The 24,349-nt window shown below is 38.3% G+C and overlaps 1 protein-coding gene and 1 long non-coding RNA gene across 3 annotated transcripts; one reads left to right on the plus strand and one right to left on the minus strand.

Annotated features, from left to right (window-relative positions):
• Positions 1-5,119: 5,119 nt before the first annotated feature.
• DNTTIP2 (deoxynucleotidyltransferase terminal interacting protein 2) lies at positions 5,120-24,272 on the minus strand. 2 transcript variants are annotated; one of them, XM_042952909.1, is made up of 7 exons: positions 24,177-24,272; positions 21,509-23,148; positions 19,545-19,683; positions 16,740-16,835; positions 15,172-15,336; positions 13,524-13,633; positions 5,120-5,477 (listed from the first exon to the last, which is right to left on the minus strand). In XM_042952909.1, exons 1-7 carry the CDS (start codon positions 24,246-24,248, stop codon positions 5,384-5,386), a joined length of 2,316 nt encoding a protein of 771 aa, XP_042808843.1. In that variant the 5' UTR covers positions 24,249-24,272; the 3' UTR covers positions 5,120-5,383. The 2 variants fall into 2 exon arrangements, 1 of the variants encoding a protein (XP_042808843.1); XR_006206372.1 differs by lacking the exons at positions 5,120-5,477; positions 13,524-13,633; positions 15,172-15,336 and adding exons at positions 19,978-20,016; positions 20,831-20,879.
• On the plus strand, positions 14,927-19,708 carry LOC122228054. Its single transcript, XR_006206373.1, has 3 exons — positions 14,927-14,954; positions 18,417-18,603; positions 19,578-19,708. It is a non-coding gene; the product is annotated as an uncharacterized LOC122228054 (long non-coding RNA).
• Positions 24,273-24,349: the final 77 nt, after the last annotated feature.

Here is a 24,349-nt window from a genome sequence, read left to right on the forward strand (position 1 = left end):
CAAAGGTGTTCATTTTTGAAGACCTATTTTCTTTGTGCTCTTTTCCAGCTCTGCTCCACACACCCAGGACTCCAGGAAGGTATTGACAAAGAAGGAGTTGCCTGAAGGGGTGGAGACACTCTCATCCTACTGCTGCCTGTGGTCCATAAAGACTTGAAAGACCAGAGGCCGGGAGTGGTTTCATTCAGCTTCCTCCTGATCTGGGGTTCTCCATCTTAATATAAAATATTAAGAAATATTTTATAATCTCATTCATCCTCAATTTGATTTATATTCTTGAGTACTAGCATAAAGAACCACGTAGGAAAGACATACAAAGGTGAGATAGAGTGCATTTTCTTAAGAGTTCACCCTAGTGTGGGGCAGGGAGCCATGGATCGATACTCCCATTAATTAGGATTGGCTTTGGCTGTGAGTGGCAGGAAACTCAAACAGTGCATTTAGCAAGATAGAGGTGTCTTCCTCAGGTGAAAGATCAGGCAGTGGCAACTACTGGATCAAGAGACACCCAGGCTCCTTTTTATTCTTTCACCTTAAAATGCAGCCTCCTCCTGATGTTCCGAGACGATTGCTCCTCTCCTGCTATCAGGTCAACATACTAGTTAGTGGGGAGAAAATAAAGGGACAGAGTCCCACTCCAAGCTCACTCATCTCAGGGACACTTCCCAGAAGTTGCACATACTGTTTTCACTCACATCCCATAGAAAGGTGAGAATCATAGCTTTTTTTCTTTTTCCAGGTAGCCACATTCTCAGCTACAAATTATGTGTTCCGTAACTAGTAAAGAAAGGAACAAAGCTCAGCAGATTTTGTTGGTGATGTGGAAACAGGTATGCAGATAGTTATAGTGCAAGGCTAAAATACAAGTGTGACAAGAGTTACACTTACTAGTTCTGTGACCTTAGGCAAGTTACTTCTTAAGCTGTCTGTGCCTGTTTCTTAACTTACATAATGACGGTAATAGTAACATCTACTTCGTAGGTCTACCTGAGGTTACCTAAATTATATATGTTTTGTATGTACACACATATACAGTTACCTAAAAATTTAACTCCCCTCTATATCAAGGCAGCTGAGATGAACTTTTGCGAAGCTCAAGTCAGAAGTAGTGGCAGATTTGGCTGGAAGGGCAGACGTTAGACAAATTAGCCAAGGTTTTGATGAGCTTCACATTCCGGAATTAAGCTAGGACTTGTTCTTCTCAATGTTCATTGCTATTTTGGCAACGTCTATGTGTATAAATCTGAGTACACACACACATACATACATACATTTAAGGGAAAAAATAAGTCTTGCTGATAATACGCTAACATTAATATCTACAAAGTCTAACCACAATGTGTGTCTTTTTTGTGTTTACTTTAGCATGTTACTCTATGGAGGGTGGAGGAGTAGGTGTAGGAGAGAATGAGACTGAACAAAACTTCATACATTTCTTTTCACATGGGTGACTACAAGCACATATTTCTTTCCTATCATTTAAAAAGGTCGAGGAAAACACCTTCTCATCATTTGTAATATTCTTCACTGCATATGGTAACTAAAATTCTCATGGTAACTGGAACCAAATCTAACCATAGTTTTCATATCCATATTTCACTTTTTCTCCCCTTAATGAACAAGATGTCAGAATTTCAGTATGTTGCATGGGGTCTGAGGTCAGATTTGGTGCCTGAGCCCTACCAGTCCCTCCTTTGTAATCCTGGTTGTAACCATAAGAAAAGCCCATGGGAGGGAAAGTACCACTCATCGCACAGCTGGGGACACTGAAGGACTTCTCAGCTAAGTTGTGAGGGAATAATTTTTATTCCCATCATCCCCTACTTTTAGTAGAGAAAGTGAGGCTCAGAATAGCCCCAACTCCAGTTTCCCATCTTCCCTGGAAGAGCGGAGGTAGACCTGTACCCTAACAGGGCAAGAGTGACTGCACATTTTCAGACTTGTTAATACAGCAATTCTCTTCACTTACAAAGATAGAGCCCAGTATCTTGGGTTCACTTCAATCTTTTTTCCTCCGGAGGGGTGAGTAGGAAGGAGGCAGGTAGGGAGAATTTCCTAAATACTATGCGTTGAGCCCAAAATAGAACATTATAAGGTGCTAACATGTTAGGGAAGTATCTTGAACCATCCAGATCTACTCAGCTACTAGCTGAATACCAGAGTGACCTCATCTTAATACCATGTGGAGCCCAAATCACCCAGCCACGCCTTGACCCACCAAATCATGATTTATAAAAACACAGTGGTTGTTTGTTTGGAGTCACTGAGCTTTGGGGGGTAATTTGTTACACAGCGATAACTGGAACATACACTATGCACCACCCATCACCTGTACCTAAAATAATTTTGCCTTCCTCACTGTTGATGTATTTACTAATCACGTTTTTTCCACGTCAGGAACTCTCCACTGTTATCTAACTTCACATCTCCTAGCTCGTTTTGAGGTTTCATTTCTTTGATACAACACTGATCTGCTAGGATAGTTAATAACAGGTCATGCTATAAACTCTGCTTCTTGGAAGCTATTAATCGGAAGCATTCCTTCTTCACTTTTAAAACTAGAAACCTTTCTTCCTCATTTTAGCTTATGTAATAATGAGAAGACCTGCATCTTACATTTTAATTGGTCAGATGCTTGGGGAACAGCTATTTAGAATGCATTTTTTGTTTCAGTCCTTACTGAAAACTTCCAATAAAATGTCCTAGGTTGTTACTCTGAACGGTAGTTGTCTGTAATGGAGAAACTGAATGGAAAAAGTACCTATACATACCTCAGAAATGGTATTAACATTTTTTTTTTCATTTGTTTTCTTGCAACTTACTGTTTCTAAAAGTGGGAATCCCATAAATTTATCTCAGTTACTCAAGTTTTTATTAAACTTTTCTATATAGCTCTCAACCCCCCCCCCCCCCTTTTCTTTTTAAAACTGCCATGGATCCTTGACAGCCAAGTATGGCCTCTCATCAGACATCCTTGTTATGGGGACCCATGAGACAGTTTCTCAGGTCTTAATAATAAGGAATAAATGTTTCTCTAAAGCAGTTTTTATATCAATACTGCACGTAGGACTGATTTTTGTGTTAGACATTAGGAAGCTCAGGCCCCACCTTTACCGTTACACTTGGTTTTACAGAACTGTTTACTGACTTCACCCTGGCTTCATCTGATTTCTACCATCCTCCTTTTCTGTTCCCTCATTTCCTCACTTAAGCCTGTGCAACAAGGTAGGGCGTTTTAGAAATCTTTCAAGGTCTTACAATGTGTTGATGTCCCTTTTATCAGCACACTCTACCATACTGGCACTTTGTATGTTTTATAATGCTTTTCAGCTGAGGAGTCAAGTTACTTTCTCAGTCATTAAGCCTTAGTTCAGGTGAACCAAATTCAGGGACACAAGCCAAAATCACCAAAAAACCTACTTCTCCATAGAACTGCTTTGCTTAAAAACAAAGGACAAATACATCCATTATTCAAATATACAGATATTTGTAGAAGGTTATTTGTAGATTTCCTTCTGACCTTTACTATAATTATACTTAGATATCTTTCTTTAGTTTTGAAGGTTTAAAATAAATTTAAGATCATATTTGAGATGAAACTATAACATATAAATGTTAATAGAGATACCTTTAAATGATTTTTAGTTGAATTGTTTATTCCACTGAATAAGTTTTGTTAATTGTTAAAAACTCTTCTTTTTGTTCCAAGTTATTTAAGTGGCTCCACAAAAATACATATAATGAAGTAATGTTAAAAATGAATCCATGGGGACAGAACAAAAGAGAGCATGTTAAAATGTAACTAAAAGTAAACCCTCAGAACACCTCTGTGGTGGCTTATGGACTGACTGAGCTGGACTCGGCACGTAGGCTCAATTCTCTTTCCTCACCACTGCCTCCTAACCTAGAGAGCTCGAATGCTTTTTTTGTGTGGCAAAGATCAGAGGTCACTAATCTTGTTTTCCTTGTAATATGCACTGGACATCACAAATATTTGTCATAGCTGCAGTTTTCAAATACCAAATATTCAACCCATCATGGCATTCATGAGTCAGAAACCATAACGAAAATCATACAGTAGATAAGAAGTTGATATCCACCATGACGCTGAGAAAAGCTGGGTAAGTCCTCAACCTTCTGTGCACAGAGACATCATACTGAATGATTATAACAATTTTGAATCTTCTTACAGCATAGTAGCATGAGTTGAAGTAATGTTCTGAGAACAGCGACTCCTGGAAGAATCTGCGAAGGTTAAACTAACTTACTTCCTGTTTTGATTATTCAATGCTCTCATAGTGGGGTCCTTATTTTACCCAGTGGGAAGCAAAACTTAATATTCTTGGAATAAAAATTTTTCTGTAAAAGAGAACAGATGCAGATACTTGCCTAACTCCACCTATGAATGCCACTGTCAGTTCTAATACTAGGTTGGTTATGATCCCAAGCAATAAACACAAAATACGAGATTTTATATTTACTGAAATCCCAAGGAAGCAGTTTGCTGGAAAAATAAGAGGTTCCATAAATGATGACATTAAAGGGAAGAACCCACGAAGAAGCATTATAAGAAATGGCCAACACGCCTTGGGTACCACAAGTAGGTTAGCCAGGATGCATACTTCTGCCATTGGAGAAGGAGATAAACGCAACCACTTTAAAATTATTCCTGGCCAAATTAAAATTATACTGATTTAATCCTAGTTCACCTGAAACACAACACTCAATCTAGATAAAATTAATCTTTCTTCCCGTTTTAGTTGCTAGGGAAAGAAAACAGTTCTCCTGTGTCTTCTACCTTTAACCCAAACTTTCTGGGAAGTCTTTGTTACCTTTTTAAGACTTTTTTATAATTTCATTTAGCTTTTCAGTCATACTGCTCCAAAAATACTTTGGTTCCAACTATGCCTTTTATACTTGAAACAACTGTAGCTTCACCAATTTTCTGGACCTAAACTTGGAAATGGGCATTTCCTGTCTACCATCTCCACCCCCCGCCCCCCACACCCCTACGTGTGAATCACGGTATTGTTTAGCTTTATTATAGAATTTTAAAGTTTTTGTATATGTTAACAAACTTTATACTTTCTAAATGTTTTTTAATTCAATTTTCTTTAAATAACTAAGTGTCGAAAACTTTACAAAAATGTTAATCATCTTAAAATGGTTGATGTTTTCCTTTTTCTCCCTCAAAGGGTCTAAGGATGGGTGGGTCTTTTGTAGACACGCTTGTTTTTATCCCAAGGGGTATGTGATTGATTCTCCCTCAAGTCAACTTCTTTCAGACAGGGCCATTCTATATTAATTTGTGTGATGATGTTAGTTCTCAAAAACATCTTGAGTAAACAAAGAGATGTAAAATACGTGGCTTGCTCGGTGAATCTCAATTGCGAAATTTCTTCTTCTTTCGAAACTTCTTTCCTGCTGCATTTGCTGCTTTTTCAGCCATGATCTCTGAGTACTTCCTTCGGTTATATCTAAAAAGAAAACCAAACCTTTAAGTTCTAAAGTATGACATTAGAAGTTAATGTAATGGTGGCTGTATAACTTCTAACCCTCAAAACATTTTTTGCATTATCACTGTTTAATCACATTTGTACTAAGTTGCACCATGTGAAGCTGTACCTGGAGCTGGGAGACTGAGCAGTGAACAAGACAGCCACATTCCCTACCCTCATAGAGCCTGCAGTCCATTGAGGAAAAAATGGCAACTGTAAGGGAGGGCTTTTGAAAACTTTCAACCACTGGACACCCATGCACTATATCCAGTTATCAGATGGTATCAAATGCTTTAAACATTTTTTGTAGGGTGAAAATGTAAAAATAGACTAATGCAGAAGCAGATATGAGGCCCTATCTATCTTTAAGCCAGACATTAAAGAGATCTGCACTAAATTATTTTTGTTTTGTTCATGAAAATATTTGTTTTTGTTAATGTGTAATGGGATATTATTTTAAAAGGAATTAATAAACATTTTTAAAGTTTCTTAATTTTAATTGCCATTATGTCAAATATTAATAAAATGTAGTACACAAAAGTTCAAAAGAAGGGCTTATCAGTACAGTTAATTAGGAAAAAGTAAAAATTCTCTAACCTGTAAAATTAGCCAGAAAGTTCTAGACCACTTTCACTGTTACATAAATCTGTTATTACTAAAGCTGAGGATTAGCTAATACTCTCTTTAAAACAGAAGCTATTTAACAGTTTTAAGAAAAGCAGAGGGGAGGGGACCTGGGTGACTCAGTTGGATGTGTGACTCTTGGTTTTGGATCAGGTCATGATCTCATGGTTCATGAGTTGGGAGTTGGAGCCCCGTGTCTGGCTCTGTGCTGACAGAGTGGAGCCTGCTTGGGATTCTCGGTCTCCCTCTCTCTCTGCCCCTCCCCTGTGCACAGGCTCTCTCAAAAATAAACATTTAAAAAATAAAACAGAAGCTATTGAAGCCCATTACAATATTACAACTCACTCAATCCCACAAGAAGTCAGCACCACAATTTACACACATTCTAACAAATGTAAGATTACATTAAAAATGAAACAAAATCAAATGTGTTCAAACTTCAGTGACATTAAAGTAATATAGACTGCTGTACACATGGGATGTTACCTATGAATCCAATGATGACCACAAATCTAAAACCGTAACAGATACACAAAAAATGAAGAGAAAGGAATCCAAGCATAATACTAAAGAAAGCCATCAAACCATAAGGGAAGAGAGCAAGAGAAGAAAGATCAGAGAAAAACTATAAAAACAACCAGCAAACAATTAAAATGGAAATAATTACAACCTATCAGCAATTACTTTAAATGTAAACGGCCTCAATGTTCCAATCAAAAGACACAGGGTGAATGACTGAATAAAAAAAGAAGACTCCTCTATATACTGCCTACAAGAGACTCACTTCAGCCTGAAAGTGAAGGAATGGAAAGAGATATTCCATGCAAATGAAGTGGGGTGGGGGTGGGGGGGCAGGGTAGCAATACTTGTATCAGATGAAATAGACTAAAAAGGCTGTTGCAAGAGACACAGAATGGCATTATATAATAAAGGGATCGAACAACAGGATATAACTATTGTAATTTCTATGCATTCAATATAGAAGCCCCTAAATAGATAAAGCAAAAACTAACAGACATAAAGGGAGAAACTGACAGTAATACAATAATTGTAGGGAACTTTAACACCCCATTTACACCAACAGATAGATCATCCAGATAGAAAATCAAGGAGAAAACAATGGCTTTAAACAACACGCTGGATCAGATGGACCTAACAGAACGGTCCATCCCAGGAACAACAGAATACACATTCCTTTCTTTTTTTTTAATACGTAATTTATTGAAATGCTTTTCTTTATTTACTTTTTAATGTTCACTTATTTTTGAGGAAGAGAGAGAGAGAGAGAGAGAGAGAGACAGACAGAGCATGAGTGGGGGAGGGTCAGAAAGTGAGGGAGACACAGAATCAGAAGCAGGCTCCAGGCTCTGAGCTGTTAGCTCAGAGACCGATGCGGGGCTTGAACTCACAGACCATGAGATCATGACCTAGGCTGAAATCAGACACTCAACTGACTAAGCCACCTAGGCGCCCCATGAATACACATTCTTTTCAAGTCCACATGGAACATTCTCCAGGATAGGTCATGTGCTAGCTCATAAAACAAGTCTCAATAAATTTACGACTGAAATCTTACCAAGCATCTTTTCTAAAGATAATGATGTGAAACAAAATGAATTATAAGAAAACAAACACATGGAAGCTAAACAACATGCTACTAAACAACCAATGGGTCAATGAAGAAATCAAAGAGGAAAAAAATACATGAAGACAAATAAAAAATGAAAATGGTCAAAAATCTTTGGGACACAGCAAAAGCAGTTATGAGGGAACTTTATTGTGATAAAGGCCTACCTCAAGAAAAATACTTCAAACAATGTAACCTTACACCTATGGGAACTAGGAAAGAACAAACGAAGACCAAAGTTAGTAGGATGGAAATAAAGATCAGAATGGAAATAAATGAAACAGAGACTAAAAAAACAAAAAAGCTAGACTCGTCAAGAAAAGAGAACTCAAAATCAGAAATGAAGGAGAATTAATAGATACCACAGAAATACAAAGAATTATAAGAGAATACTAAAATAAAAAAAGTATATGCCAACAAATTGTGGACAACCAAAAAAAAAAAAAAAAGATAAACTGCTAGAAACATAAAATCTTCCATAACTGAATCAGAAATAGGAAATTTGAACAGACCTATTACTAGTAACAAAACTGAAACAGTACTCCAGACTCTCAACAAAGTTCAAGATCAGATGGATTCACAGCTGAATACTATCAAACATTTAAAGAACAGTTAACATCTATTCTTCTCAAACTATTCCAAAAAATAGAAAAGGAAGGAAAAACTTCCAAATTCAATCTGTAAGGCATTTTCCTGATACTGAAGCCAGACAAAGACACCACAAAAACAAAAAAAAACCCAAAACACTATATGCCTCATGAACAGAAATGTAAAAATCCTCAACAAAATATTAGCAAACCAAATCCAACAATGTTAAAAGAAATCATTTACCACCATCAAATGGGATTTAATCCTCAGATTCAAGGGCAGTACAATATTTGCAAATCAATGTGGTGCATTAGTAGGAAAAAGGATAAAAACCACATGATCATCTCAGTAGGTGACCAAATACAACATCCATTTATGATTTAAAAACTCTCAACAAAGTGGGTTTAGAGGAAACCTACCTCAACAAAATAAAGGCCATATATGAAAAACTCACAACTAACATCATACTCAATGGAGAAAAACTTTAAGAGCTTTCCTTCTAAGATTAGGAAAAAAACAAGGATGTCCACTCTCACTAGTTTTATTTAATATAGTACCAGAAGTCCTAGCTGCAGCAATTACAGAAAAGAAATACAAGGTATCCAAATTGGTAAGGAAAAAGTAAAACTGTCACTACTTAGATGAACTGACATACATATAGAAAACCCTAGACACTAACAAAGTGTTTAACCCTAGATACTAACAAAACACTAACAAAACACTAACAAAGACACTAACAAAAAATAATCAGAATAAATAAATTCAGTAAAGCTGTAGAATACAAAATTAATATGGAAGTTGCATTTCTGAACACAAATAATGAAGTAGCAAAAAGAGAAGAAAACAATACCATTTACAATTGTACCAGAAAGAAAATACCTAGGAATAAATGTAACCAAGGAGACTGAAACGACCTATATGCTGAAAGCTTTAAGACACTGATGAAAAAAACTGAAGACAACACAAATGGAAAGATGTATCACACTCATGTACTGGAAGAATTAATATTTGTAAAATGTCCATAGCACCCAACATAATATACAGAATCAGTACAATCCCTGTTAAAATACCAACAGCATTTCTTGAAGAGCTAGAACAAATAAACCTAGAATTTGTATGGAACCACAAAAGACATCAAATAGCCAAGGCTATCTTTAGAAAGAAGAACAAAGCTGGAGGTATCATAATCCCAGATTTCAAGATATACTACAAAGCTATAGTAATCAAAACAGTAAGGTACTGGCACAAAAACAGACACAGAGATCAATGGAAGAGAATAGGGAACCCAGAAAATAAACACACACTTACACGGTCAGTTAATCTAGGACAAAGGAGGCAAGAATATACAATGGAGAAAAAGTCTTTTTAATAATTGGGAAACCTGGATAGCTACATGCAAAAGAATGAAACTAGTCCACTTTGTTATTCCATACACAAAAATAAACTCAAAATGGATTAAAGAACTAAACATGAGACCTATAACCATAAAACTCCTAGAAGAAAACATAGACAGTAATACTTTAGGACATAAGTCTTAGCAACATATTTATGGATAGGTCTTCTCAGGCAAGGGAAAACAAAAGCAAAAATAAACAAGTGGGACTACACCCAAATAAAAAACTTTTGCAAAGCAAAGGAAACCAACAAAACAAAAAGAGACAACCTACTGAATGGAAGATTTATGTGGAAATGGTATCTGATAAGGAGTTAGAATTCAAAATACGTAACTTCCACAATTCAGACCAAAAAAAACCAATCTGATTAAAAAATGGGCAAAGGGACCATAACATTCTCCCAAAGAAGACATACAGAAGGGCAATGCACATGAAAAGATGCTCAACATCACTAATTACCAGGCAAAATCAAATCAAAACCACAGTGAGACATCATATCATACCAGTCAGATTGGCTAGTATCAAAAATACAAGAAGCAACAAATGTTGGCAAGGATTTGGAGAAAAGGGAACCTTCGTGCACTGTTGGTAGGAATAGAAATTGGTGCAACCCTGTTGAGAACACCATGGAGGTACCTCAAAACATTTAAAATAGAAATACCATATGACTCAGTAATTCCACTAGCGGGTATTTACCCAAATAAAACAAAACCTCAAACTTGGAAAGATATATGTACCCCCCCCCCCCGTGTTTATTGCAACATTATTTACAATAGCCAAGATATGGAAGCAACCCAAGTGTTCCAAGAACAGATGATGAATAAAGATGGTGTTAGACACAGACACACAGACACATAATGGAATATTACTGAGCTACATAAACGAATGAAATCTTGCCATTCATGACAACATGGATAGACCTAGAGGATATTATGCTGAATGAAATAAGTCAAAGAGAAAGACGAACACTGTAGGATTTCACTTATATGTGCAATCTAACAAACAAAAAACAGACTCTCAAATACTAGTCAGAATGGCTATTATCAAAAAGAAGTAACAAGTGTTGGTGAGGATATAGAGAAAAGGGAACCCTTGGGCTTGGTTGGTGGGATGTAATTTGGTGCAACCACTATGGAAAACAGTATGGGGGTTCCTCAGAGAGAGAGACAGATAATAAACTGATGGTTGCCAAAGGGAGGCTGGTGGGGGAATGGGTGAAGTAGGTAAAGAGGATAAAGAGGCACAGACTTCCAGTTGTAAAATAAGTCATGGAGATGGAAAGCACAGCAGAGAATATAGTCAAAATTACAAAAATATATGGTGAGATGATAACTACCCTTATAGTGATGAGCATTTTGTAATGTACAGAATTGTCAAATCACTACATTGTACACCTGAAACTAATAAAACACTGTATATCAACTATACCTCAACAAAACCAAAAACCACATACAACGCTGAAAATCACATTTCCTTCTGTATATCACACTTACTTCTTCTGTTCCAAGACATTCCTACTAATGGAACATATGACACATTAAAAATGTTAAGTTCCCGGGGCGCCTGGGTGGCGCAGTCGGTTAAGCGTCCGACTTCAGCCAGGTCACGATCTCGCGGTCTGTGAGTTCGAGCCCCGCGTCAGGCTCTGGGCTGATGGCTCGGAGCCTGGAGCCTGTTTCCGATTCTGTGTCTCCCTCTCTCTCTGCCCCTCCCCTGTTCATGCTCTGTCTCTCTCTGTCCCAAAAATAAATAAAAAACGTTGAAAAAAAAATTTTTTTAAAAAAAATGTTAAGTTCCCTATCCTAAAGTAATTCAGAGGCCAGAAACCTCTTAAGGAGAATGTTGTAGAAAGAATTAAAACATTCCATGGGCTAGTAGAGTGTTTCACATAGTGTGATACATAAATTTAGGTGATAGACAATATTCACCTAAAGCAATGTATTTATCTTCAGGTACATTACAAAAATTATAAGCCAACTAACCCATTTATAGTAGGCAATATAAAGTTCCCTTTTATTTTTTTCTTAAAAATTTTTAAGTTTATTTATTCTGAGAGAGAGAGAGAGAGCGCGCGAGTGAGCGCATGCCAGCAGGGGAGGGGCAGAAAGAAAATCCTAAGCAGGTGCCAGTGTCAGCGCAGAGCCTGATGTGGGGCTTTCATGAACCGTGAGATCATGACCTGAGCCAAAGTCAAGAGCTGGATGCTTAACCGACTGTGCACCCAGGGGCCCCTCAAGTTTCCCTTTAAAATAAAAGCAGGCAACATACAGATGATGCAAACATGAAAATGGTACTCAGTGACTGAAGTATAGGAACAATGAACTGTAAGACTACCTGTAACCTGCAATTTTATGAGTTTCATTCTACGAAATTTCTAGTTTACTGCCATCTTCCTCATGCTATTACTTTTTAGTGAAAGCACTATCAACACTGCTGTGATTTCTGAGATTGCTGGCATCGAGATTACAAAATACAGGCCAATTTTTAACCAGAACATATGGATCACACTTAGTAAGCAAAGAATCAGCTTGCACCACACCTCTGTGGGGATGGAGAGAAAATGACAGGCTTGAGATAGAACAGGAGAGACAGTCTGAATGTGGGATTAAAGGAAGTGCTAACGGATGGATGGTGATGCTGTTCAGTCATGAGGTACAGAGCACTGGGAAAGGATCAGACTGTATTGCAAGGGTGGGGTCAGGAAAGACCAAGTTAGCCCTTAGAGGTGCTTGTGAGATATCCACTGGATGCTCCTGAGGCAGCAGATGGCTATGTGGGTATGGACTCAGGAGAGATCCGGACTACACATAATACATTTGGAAGCCAGCAGTATATAAATTATAACTGACGCCCTATGGGGGATGAAACTCCCAAGGAGAGAGTAGTGAGAAAAGAGCATTGCTTATTTCTAAAATTTTTACCATTACCCAGACTAATTAGGTTATGTTACACTTGGGTTAAATTTGTTTTCCATGCTGACAAAGTTTTTAAAACCCTTTGACAGACCTTTTCGCTTTTGCTATTAAACCAATCTGGAAGTTCAACACGGGTTTCTGTATGAGGTATGCTTTTAAATCTCCTAGAATACACACATAGCTGCTTTAAGGACATTTAAACATACTCCCAATTGCTCCCATCTTAAAAAAATCCTCCAACTCCACTTCCACTTCACAAACTTCAAAGAACTGTCTCCATGTCTCCAACTCTCTCCAATCCAGTTTCCTCCCCATCACTCCCCTAAAACTCCTGGCAAGAATGCTGTGACCCCCACGTAAATCCAAAGGAAGTTTTTAGTTCTTATTTGATCTCTCTGCAGCATTTATTCCTGTTAACCATTCCCTCCAGTTTATATCTGCTTGTAACACTCTCTTTCCTGCCTGCTATGACACTATGCCATCCTGGTTGTCTTAATGTCTGTTGGCCATTCTTGCCCAGTCTCCTTCACAGGTTCAGTCTCCTCTAGCCAGTCAAATATTTACGAGCTTCCATGTAAAGCAGTAGTTCTAAACTGGAAACTGCTTATGCCCCACAGGGGACATCTGAAAATGTCAGTAGTCATTTCTGTCACATATTGGGAATGGAGTGCTACTGGCTTATAGTGGGCAGACACCAGGGATGCTGTTAAACATTCTATAATGCACAGGACAGTTCCCCCTAATAAACAGTTATCTCATCCAAAATGTAAATAGTGCTGCCATGCTAAAGCATTTAAAAATTACCTGAAATTTAAAAGTTTATGTATGTTCGAAAGGAAAGCATATGTAATTCAAAATGAAACATAAATTCCTTTACCTTCTGAACTCAGAATCAGCCAGCAGTTCTTCCACAATAGTTCTCTTCCTTTGTTTTTTGGGAATTCGGGAATGGTAGAAGTCAGCTGGATTGTCAACAATGGTTCCAATCTATGAGCAAATGATTGAAACAAGTCATGTAATACTTGAATGCTAAGTTGCCTTCATATTTCAGGGTAGCTCTAACAAACTGTATTTATAGAAAGGAAAGGAAAACCCAACTTAAATTGAACTGATATTAAAGTTAGTTTTGCCATTTTTTTAAAGCAAAAAGAAGTCACTTATTCAATTGGCATTGAGTCCTACTAATGACATTTCAATAGAATTTATAGTAAAGTCAAAAATCCTTTTATGTAATTTAGTGCTAGGCAGTACAGCAAACTCTTGATGAACAGTGTAACTAGAAAAGTGGCACAGAGAATTTAAATTCTTTTACGTTTTAGTTTCTCAATATAACTGACACATAAATTCTACTACACGCTTATTTGATCTCATACGTTATCATAAATGCTACCTTCTTAGTAACCACTCTGTTCATACATTCAACCAAGTAAAACTTACAGTGTCTACTATGTGCCAAATACTGTGCTAAGTGTTTGGGAAACAAAGACAACATCTGGCTCCTGCCAGCAAAGAGCCCACAGTCTTAAGGAAAATCCATAGACAGGTAACTAAAAGATTAAAGCATAACATATTATGCTGAACAAAACACTGCAGATGCCATGAAAAGATAAGTGACCACTTCCACCTAAAGTAAGTCAGCGTTTCACAAGGATGACATTTTAGCTTAGATTCGTATGGGCAAAATTTCACCAAGCAAACATAGCAGAGCTAAGTACATCATGCAAAGTCGGAATGCCAAGACCAGTCTGTGTATATTCTGAAAAGACAGTGGCTGAGTGTGTTGAAGCTTAAGAGGGCTATGTGACAAAAGAAGGGCTAGTTAGCCAGTTGGAGTGCAGACTGTATAGACTCTACCCTCTATGTCATAAAGAAACATCGAAGGTACCATTGCATGATACCTGTGATATCACTGAGCAGAGGTGTATCATGAGCAGACTGCCTTTTTTTTTTTGTAAAGAATAGATGACTGGCTACAATGTAAAGGATAGACTATAAGGGAGAGCAGACCTGGAGGAGAAGGACTACTATAGTAATTCAGATGACTGACAAGTAAGGTAATCAACAAGAACAGAATAAAGTTGACAGCTACCAGAGGGTGAATCAACTGGATTTTCATCTGCAAACACTTTGAAAACCAACTTTTAACTTATTTTCAGCATTTGCCTGGAGATGACCCTCTACCTGGAGAAGTGGAGTTTGGTGCAAATGATTCTCTATGTCCTCCTCCATCTTGTAAGGATTCTTGCTGTTTAGGCTAATATTATTTATACACGATACACCCAACTTAGAGGTTCCGTAACTTTTAGAGGTATGACCTGGCAACTTAGTTACCATTTGCAACACCTTCTCTCTATAGAGAACGCCATTACAAGTTGGTGGCCAACTGGGTTCCGGCCATTATTACACAGCCTAAGCAGATGTGCGTCATAAATATTCATCTGTGTTAAGAGTAAACAGAAAGAACACTATAGTGCTCTCCAAACTAAAATCCACAGAACATCACCACCACCATTGTTGTTTCATACCTGGAAGTACTTGGGGAAGCCATCCCTATCATTTTTCTTGTAAAACCTTTTTGGGTCCATGCTAGCTCTCATCTTCAGTGCTTTGAGATCATTTTTAAGTTCATCTGTCAATTCTGGAGCTTTCATACCAAACCAGCCATCACCTGCTGATTTTTGTCGTTCTTTCTGAAATTCAGATTTCAAGAACAATTAAACTGAAAATTCTGACCTTAATAAGCAGTGTATAAACTATACCTCATTCCCTCCAAAATTATATATAGAGAATTTCATGAATTAAAAACAAAAGAGGTTACTTTACAGAATATATTAGTCCTCAGATTCACCTTTCATAAAAGAAACTGAATCACAAGTGTTTACTTTGGTAAATTAGGCACAGTATTATCAGTTTCATAAATGAGGGTTCCTTAAAATTTATTTTGTGTCTTAGTAAGAATTGCTGATTTGCCGGAGAATAACCCACACCTTTAATCTTTATTCTGTAATCTGGCCTACACAAGAGATAGTGTATAAAAACATTTTCACTTCTGGAGCTTGTATGTTAACATTAACATTTTTATTCAGTCACCCAGGTGACTCAAAGTCACTTAGTCTGACCAGTCCAGAAATTTATGTTATTTCTAAAATTAAAAAAAAAAAAAAAAAAAAGGATTCTATTCTTTGAGAAACTCCCAGCAAGTTATTTACCTAATTTTATTTTTCATTCATACAACATTATGGAGTGTCTACCACATGCCCGTAATGCTCCATCTTAGTGCTGAGACATTACCAGGGAACAGCCTCAAATTTCCTTCAAGCTCCCTTGATAACTTTACCCTTATTAGTTGAAATGGCAGATGGAAACAATCCCGTATTTTTACAAAAGAAACTAGTTTGTTAGGGGTGCCTGGGTGGCTTAGTCGGTTGAGCATCTGATTTCACCTCAGGTCATGATCTCACGGCTTGTGAGTTTAAGCCCTGTGTCGAGCTCTGCGCTGACAGCTCGGATACCTGCTTCAGATTGTCTCCATCTCTCTCTGCACCTCCCCTCTGTTTGTGCACTCTCTCTCTCTTTCTCTAATATAAACTTGAAAAAAATTAAAAGTAAATAGTTTCCTACCCTCTCAGTGGGCAGACTACAGAGACCTGGGTTTTTTTTTACATTAAGTTCCCTACGACAGCTTACAACAGAGCTCTTAACTCTTTGTGAACAGTACCTATAAACCAAGAGGTGTGGACAGTAACCTTATATGCTGGCTGTCTAAGGAAGGGGAAAAAAAGATTTTCACCAAGTGAAAATCTATATAAAACGTGTTTATGAAACTGTATTTTATGGGCCCTTAAATTTTTGTGACAACTTTCTTTGCAAATACATTTTTTTTTTAAGATTTTATTTTTCTTACATAATCTCTACACCCATTATGGGGCTAGAACTCACAACCCTGAGATCAAGAGTCACGTGCTTTACTGACTGAGCCAGCCAGGTGCCCCAAAAATACATATCTTTAAGTTACACAACCATGGTGTATAAGCTGAATATATATAGTCAAACGCACCTAAACATTCTAAATAATGAGAGCCACTATACTTACTCTGCGTTTTTTCTGAAGTTGATACTTTGATTCACTATACGGTGGGACACAGTAGTTTTTTTCAAAATCAGGAGTAATGATGGTTTTCTGCAAAAGCTGCAAAAATATTAAATTGGTTTTAAAAATATCAGAATATCATATAATCTTTTCCAACATCTTTTACCTTCTAAGCAAAACATCTCCCACACTGAAGACTACTCCAAATATATTAGCCCTCTTTATATACAACCATACTACTGCAAAGTTGTTTCAGTCCTTAAGTTTGTAAATTCTATTACAATAAAAATGCTTTAGAAAGCAAACTGAAGGATTATTTTAGGAAACTTCATCTTAAATTTCTTTTTCTAAACTAAATCAGCACACATCAGATTTACATTAATTTGTCTAACTTGTTTTCATGGATTTGCAAACAGCCACTTGCACCAAACTGGAAAATAAAGTCAACAAGAAAAATCCCATAACAGCTCTTGAAATCTCTGAAAAAAACAAGCAAAAAAACCCTAGCCTTTAGTAAGTTCTTTTGATGTTGGTAAAACAGCTTCCTCTGATCTGAGGAGTTGATATTAAGTACAGTGATATAAATCTGATTAAACAACACCCACTTTTTTATATCAACGAAATCATCCTCTCGATAAATCGGCTTTGTACAATTCAACAACATATCTCAGACACTCTTTTAACATCAATTCACACATAGATCAACTTCATACTTTTTAATAGCTGTTACGCACTATAATTTTTCTTCCAATATTTAAGTGTCCATCAAACCTTTTCCCACTTAAACACTATAAACATCATCTCTACACACATATGATTATTTCTGTAAGATTCTAAGTTTTGACAGGTACTGCTAAATTGCCTTGTATTCAAGTAAGGTTAAATCCTACCAACGGTTAATCAGTGCCTTTTTCTTTACATTGCTACCAACACTTGGTGTTTTTGTGTGTCGTTAGTGGTGCCTTATGGCTGTTTCCATTTGCTGTTGATCATCTTTTTGTGTATTTATTAGTTATATACAAGTCTTCTGTGGGAGATGCCTGTACTTTTGGGGGTTCTTTTTCAGAGGTTCTTCTGCATTTTTTGTTTGCATACGATAAACAAATATTGTCATAATACTATTTATGTTACTAAAAAGTGCTTCAGGGTAATTAGTCCTCTCCCATAGTGTAAGAACTAAAGAAGACTGCTCCTGAGCCCTCAAAATAGTTCACAGAAATATTAATTTGGTCAATAATATTTGAAATTAATCAATTCAGAAATCCTCAATTCAGGTTCAGGAGTGGGAGTTTCTGGATAGTAGAGTAGCAGTCTAGACTTTCCTTTCACTCAGAAATGAGAGCATGACATTTATTTAGCAGATTGTTAGGAGCTTGTTGTGTATCAAGTACTATAGTGTGAGTGAGTGTGTGTGTGTGTGTGTGTGTGTGTGTGTGTGTGTGTGTGTAGAGAGAGGTTGGGGGGTGGATGCCACTGACCAGTAGTGGGTAGAGGCCAGGGATGCCGCTACATATACTAAAGTGAACCAGACACCTTCCTACAACAAAGAGTTACTAGCACAAAAGACCAGTATTGCTGAGGTTGAGGAATCCTGTTTTAGAAACATAAACCCAAAAGACAGGAAAGTAACAATTACATTATATGATCAATAATGAGTCAACTCTATATTGGGTGTTGCAGAAGCACAGAGATGGTGGAAAAGACTAGAGTTGGAGAATGTCTCCCAAAGGCAGTGGTCTATGAACTCTGCACTGGCTTTGGAAAGAGCAGAACATGTTCAGGAAACACAGCATGTGAACACAGCTGAAGGAACAGAAGCACCTTGTTTTGAAGAACCACTGAAGGACTTAAACAGGAGAATTTCATGGTTAGATTTGTGTTTGTGTGTTTTTTTAAGTAAACTCTACACCCAATATGGGGCTTGTACTCACAACATGGAGATCAAGAGTGGTATACCACATATACAACTTCCAACCGAGCCAGATTTGTATTTTTAAAAAGAGAAATCTAGCACAAGTATGGAGGGTGGCTCGAAGAAAAGAATAAAGAGACCACTGCAGTAGTCTAGATGAAAAAACAAAGCCCTGCACTAGCCAATGACAGTGGGGTGAAAAGGAGGGAACAGAGGACAAGGATGTAAGAAGCGGCATCCTTTAGGCTCAGTGATTGACTGCAAAAGGAAAAGAGATTTTGGCATCATTAACCAGCACAGAGAATACTGAAGAAGGAGCTGGTTCCAGCCAGAAAGAGAAGGAGGGCTATTAGTGAGGTCGAATGCCTGAGCAAATCTGAATAAAGAGTCCACAGGCACAACAGGATTTAGACACAACAGGCACAACAGACCTGAAGGGACAGCAAGGCTAGAAAATACAGATTTGGGGAAGCCATGCACGGTTGTGATGAAAGATGAGGGTTTGGGTGAGGTTGCCTACCTGGGATTTCCTTCTGCAATTATATGTATAATTTTAGGTCTACATGCAGGTATGTATTTTTCCTGATGGGGGGAGTGGGCACCCAGTTTTCAGATTCTCAACAGCATCCAGGACAGTTAAGAACTAAAAATATAGCAGGAAAAGAGAAGAAAACACAACCCCTGGGATAACTGGTAGGTGCAAGAAGAGGAATGCTGATCCTGTATTATTTTTCAAATGTCATCTTTTATAGCTAGGACTTTGAGGGAGGGAAAAGGAGCACAGTAGGCTAATGTGGTTTTCCTGCAGGAAAATTAGTCTCTTATCAAGGACTAATAATTTCTAGAAGTGACTGCATAGTTCTGTGAAAACCAACAGGACACTCCGTGTAACTTACCGTGTCTTTCTTTTTCTCCTTGATCTGTGTTAGGGTTCTCTTGTTTGACTGTAGTTTGTCTGCATTGAAATTAATATACAAACCACCCAACTGCTTGATACTCATACCAGGGTCTATGCTGCTGCTTGTCAACTTCAGACTGAAAGAGAAACAATCACTTAAAGATCAAGTAATCAAATAAAAATGGAAACAACTGAGACTGTATTTTTATTTTTTTTTTTAAACTTTTTTTGAGAGAGTGTGTGAGTGAGTGGGGGAGGGGGTCGCAGAGAGAGAGAGGGAGAGAGAGAATCCCAAGCAGGCTCTGTGCTGTCAGTACAGAACCCAACGCGGGGCTCGAACTAACAAACCGTGAGGATCATGACCTGAGCTGAAGTCAGATGCTTAACCGACTGAGCCACTAGGTGCCCCGAAACTGTATTTTTAAAATCACCTTTTTCTTTCTCTCCTTTATTGCCAATGACCTCTCCCCCTACAAAAAAAAGAAAAATCTTACTTTTACAATGGATTCTGAAAAACTGAATACATGTTTTAAATCTAATACAACCATTTAGAAGAACATTCTAGGATGAATAATGAATGAAAAGTTTTTTTGATTTCCTAGATTTTCTTAAAGATTAAGACCACATAATATGCCAATGTACTTCATAAAGGAATTTTATAAAGAAAAGAATTACAGAAAAGAAGAGATACATCTGGCAGTTTAGCTCAACTTCATACACAGGCAGTGAGTTAACAAATATACACCTGCCATCGCTAATAACAATGAGAAAGGTTTTGAACTTCCAAGTTACCCAAACTTAAAACGTTTTCCTGGGTAACTAAGGGCATTTGGTAATGCTTCTAAATCAGTGAGTTTTAAACAGTAATGAGTATCTGTATTTCCCACTGAAGGTTTTTAAAAATATAGAAGTCATATTCCAGGATCTACCAAATCGGAATCTTCTACAGTTGGGTCTGGGCTCCTGCTATATTTATGTAATAAGAATTTCTACTTTTACATTACTGAAAGGTCCTGTTTATAAGCAAATACATTTGGACTTAAAGTTACTTTCTTACCTAATTATTCATATAAACAGCAGTTGAAAGCTTTGATCAATCTCTACTGGAAAGTGAAATCACTACTGTAGTGGTTTGGCAGTGATTCTCAACCCTAAAGGTACATCAGAATTATCCTGGAGGAGAGTGACTTTAAAAAATAATAAATATGCCTGCGGCTAGCCTCAGAGGTTTATTTCATTGGTTTAGAGTGAAGACTGGGCATCCATTAATGTATAGGCCCTTACCAAGGATGTCTGTATTTCCAGTGGATACACTGCCACCAGGGACCTGTGCCTAGAAAAACAAATTTAAAAGAGAAAACAAAAGAAACTAAAGAAATAGCCCCAAACATTGGTACTTTTCAATGGGTGACAGATTATAGGTGATTATTTTTCCTCCAGCTTTTCTCTATTTTTCAACTTGTCTATGATCCGCATGGAGGAAAAGAAAAAAAAAAAGTTCCTTTCCTTTCATGTTGTTCTTAACTATCATGTAGGAAAATCTTTAATAGATTTCTAATAGGTCACTGGTGGGAGAAATACGACTAACAAAGGCACACACAGAGACCAGGGAAATGGGGGATAAAAGAGCTCTTTCATAAAGAACCTGAGGCAGGGGCTCCTGGGTGGCTCAGTCCGGTAAGTGGCTGACTTGTGCTCAGGTCATAATCTCACAGTCTGTGAGTTGGAGCCCCACATCTGGCTCCCTGCTGTTAGGGCAGAGCCTGCTTCAGATCCTCCCCCCCCCCCACCCCCTTCCCCGCTCATGCTCTCTCTCAAAAATAAACAAACATTAAAAGAAAGAAGAAGAACATGAGACAGTAATTTTCTCAATTCCCTTGATTTCTTTTATATTTTTATGGTAAATTAGCCACTTGAAGTATGTATCAAAAACCTACTTTTAAAAATAAAGGTAAAACTTACAGTTTAGACTTTGTGCTATTTAATAAGTCGTCTTCATCACTAAAGTCATCATCTTTATTTCTGTCAAGGTCTGATGGTTCTTCACTTTTTTCATCTTCTTCCCCCTCTTCTTCCTCAGTGGCAACCTCACTTGCCTTGTCTCCCTCATCCAGGTAAAAATGTTTATCAGTACTCAGTCCGGGAGTTGTGTCGATTACAAACAATGGGTTGTCACAAGACATATTTTCTGAGTCTCCATTTAATGACTCCTTTTGACCATTATTTTCAACAAAACACACAGTGTCCTCTTCGTTCTCACTGTTTTCAGACTGCTGGCTCTCATCACTGCTGAGCACTAATAAAACAGAATCACCTTTATCCAGAGATGTGTTGAGCTCAGACTTGAACAGTTTGGTTTCGCTCTCAAAATCTATATCCCTTTCGTCATTCATGTCTTCATGGATACCTTTGACCGTGCACTCTTCTTCTTCATCACTACCACCACCAAATTCTGTCAGGTCACTTGTTTTTATGGTGTTCTTTCTCTCTTCATTCCATCTGTCCACTTCTACCACTGCAAATGTCTGAGCTAACGATTTCATTATAGCCTCACAGTTCAGATGTGAGGACTCTGATGTAGTTTTGTTATTTTGGGGGGTTGACTGCCTCTGAGAAACTAACTGCTGAATGTCAGTGTCCTGAGGTTCAGAAAGGCTCTCCAACTGAGAATTTTTCTCATTTCTTTCTTTCTCCTCCTCTACCATTCCTTTGGATTCTTCATCTAAATTCTTACAATTCTGTTTTGTTACTTCTTTGAGAGGTACAACACTGGCCTGTTTTTCCTCTCTTAGATTAGAATGTTGACGTTTTTGCACTGCTTTTTTTCCCCCTGAATTTCTGTGGAAGGAATCAAAGTCTTTATAAGTTTCATTACTATAGAAATTTGGCTTATTTATCTGAGAAAGAGATCTTGCAAGTAAACAAGCTGTTTGTCTGGTATCTGAATCCTCTGAATTCGTTGGCAAATTTATAATCTGCTTTTCAGTTTCTGGTACAACGTTAGTATATTTCTCCTCAGTTTGTGACTGTAATTTCTTCTGCATACTTCTTGTTGTTCTCATAGTTGTAACTTCAGAAAATGAAGAAATGTCTGAGTATGATGATTCAGCATCAGAAATAATTTCTGCATATAATTCTTGGTTTGGCTCACTTAGGGATTTAGCCTTACTTCTTCTAGTTCTTGTAGTTATTAATGTGGGCGGCACAATTCTAGAAATACCTGAGACATGTGATTCAGCTTCAGAGTCATCGTCTTCTTCAGCATGAGACTGATTTATTGGAGTTATTTTCAGCCTTTTCCTAACACTAGACACCGGGGTGCATGCAACCAAGATCTGCCGTCTCCTAGTTACTCTTAAGATGGGATCCTGGAGCTCAGACACAGAAGAACAATCTGACTCTGCCTCAGAGGTCTCTCCATCAGTATACAGCTTGTTTATCTCTGGTAATGAGACTGTAGTTCCACTCTTCCTCTTTCTGCTTTTAGGAGTTCTAGGGACTGGACTTTGTTTCCTCGTGGTTTGTGATTCAGCAGTAGTTGGGTCAACAGGTGGAGATTCTTTCCTGCTTTTTGGATGTGCCTGAATTCTTTTAGCAGAATTCTGGAAGTCAGAACAAATACACTGTCATTTAGGTAGGGCTGGAATTAGGGCAAAGCGAGTGAAATACTCCTCTCAGGAGCAAATTTTAAGAGGGCACTAAAAAACTCCAGTGAGATTAATACAAGGACAACCACCACCACCACCCACAATTAAAGAAAAAAAAAAAAATCAACTTAAATACTGGATCTGCCCCTGCATTTGCAGGACCCTTCCTCATAACAACGAGTACCCATGATTTTAGAAAGTAAAAATAAAAAACACATTGGATCTGACTCTACATTTGGAGGACCCTGCCTCAGTCTCCTCCCCAAGACCTAGATCTAACTTTAGGGACAAAACAAGTAATTGAAAATTTTCTGCACTGAGTTATCAAATGCCAAATATGCTTGGTGGACCTGCATTCCGACACACACAGGAGAAGAGAGAAGAAGGGAAATACTAACTCTGAGCACAGATGTGTTTAGGAACACACACACACACACACCAGTGGAATCAGTCGCGTCCCTTACCTTCACGTACCTAAAGGAATTAACGCTCCATTCCCTTGGCCGCACAATCAGACCAACGGACCACTAGCGCCACTAACAGCCACCAGGCGGCGTCACTGAAGCTCTCCCCCACGCCGAAAGAAAGTGCTGAGGCCATTACCAGCTCCCCCACGTGAAAACGGTCACCTTCTTTTCACCCTCATCAACTCGTATTTGGTTGCCGAAATTAATCCTCCTTCGTACAGTGCTAACAGGTTAAAAGGCCGCAGCCGTGCACCTGCATTACGGAGGTGTTCTGCCCGAAGCAAGTTACCTGACCTCTCTGTTCCCTGCTGAGGACTGCCTTAAAAGATAACAGCGAGGACCGAAGAGGTAGCTATGGGCTTGGCAACGGGCCTGAAACAAGGCAGCGTGCGACCGGCTCGGGCCCTTCCCGCCGCTCGTCCTCACGCTGCTCCGCCGGGCCTGCGCGCCGCCCTACCACCCAAGCACCGTTCTGCGAAGCGGCGGGCAGAAATGACGGCACGCTGCGACCCCTACCTTCTGCTGGGAGTCTTCAGCCAACGTGGCTTGGATCGTGGCCTGAGGCCGTCCGGACCTGGTTACCACCATCTTCCCGGCTCGCGGCCACCTCGGTTCCGGCGCCCCGGAAGTGCGTCAAAGAAGCGACTTGCTAGCCTTTCCCGCGAGGATTCCGGAACTAGCGAGACTCT

This window comes from Panthera leo, chromosome C1 (assembly GCF_018350215.1).
Source record: "Panthera leo isolate Ple1 chromosome C1, P.leo_Ple1_pat1.1, whole genome shotgun sequence".
In the NCBI taxonomy this organism is placed as follows: Eukaryota; Metazoa; Chordata; class Mammalia; order Carnivora; family Felidae; genus Panthera; species Panthera leo.

Excerpts from the sequence above, each read along its gene's own strand:
- DNTTIP2 (XM_042952909.1), bottom strand. The coding sequence starts at position 24,248 with ATGGTGGTAACCAGGTCCGGACGGCCTCAGGCCACGATCCAAGCCACG. Across the intron at positions 19,684-21,508 it reads AATAGCACAAAGTCTAAACT|TCTGAAGTTGACAAGCAGCA; the intron begins GTAAGTTTTACC and ends TTTCTCTTTCAG. Across the intron at positions 15,337-16,739 it reads AACTTCAGAAAAAACGCAGA|AAAGAACGACAAAAATCAGC; the intron begins GTAAGTATAGTG and ends TCTGAATTTCAG.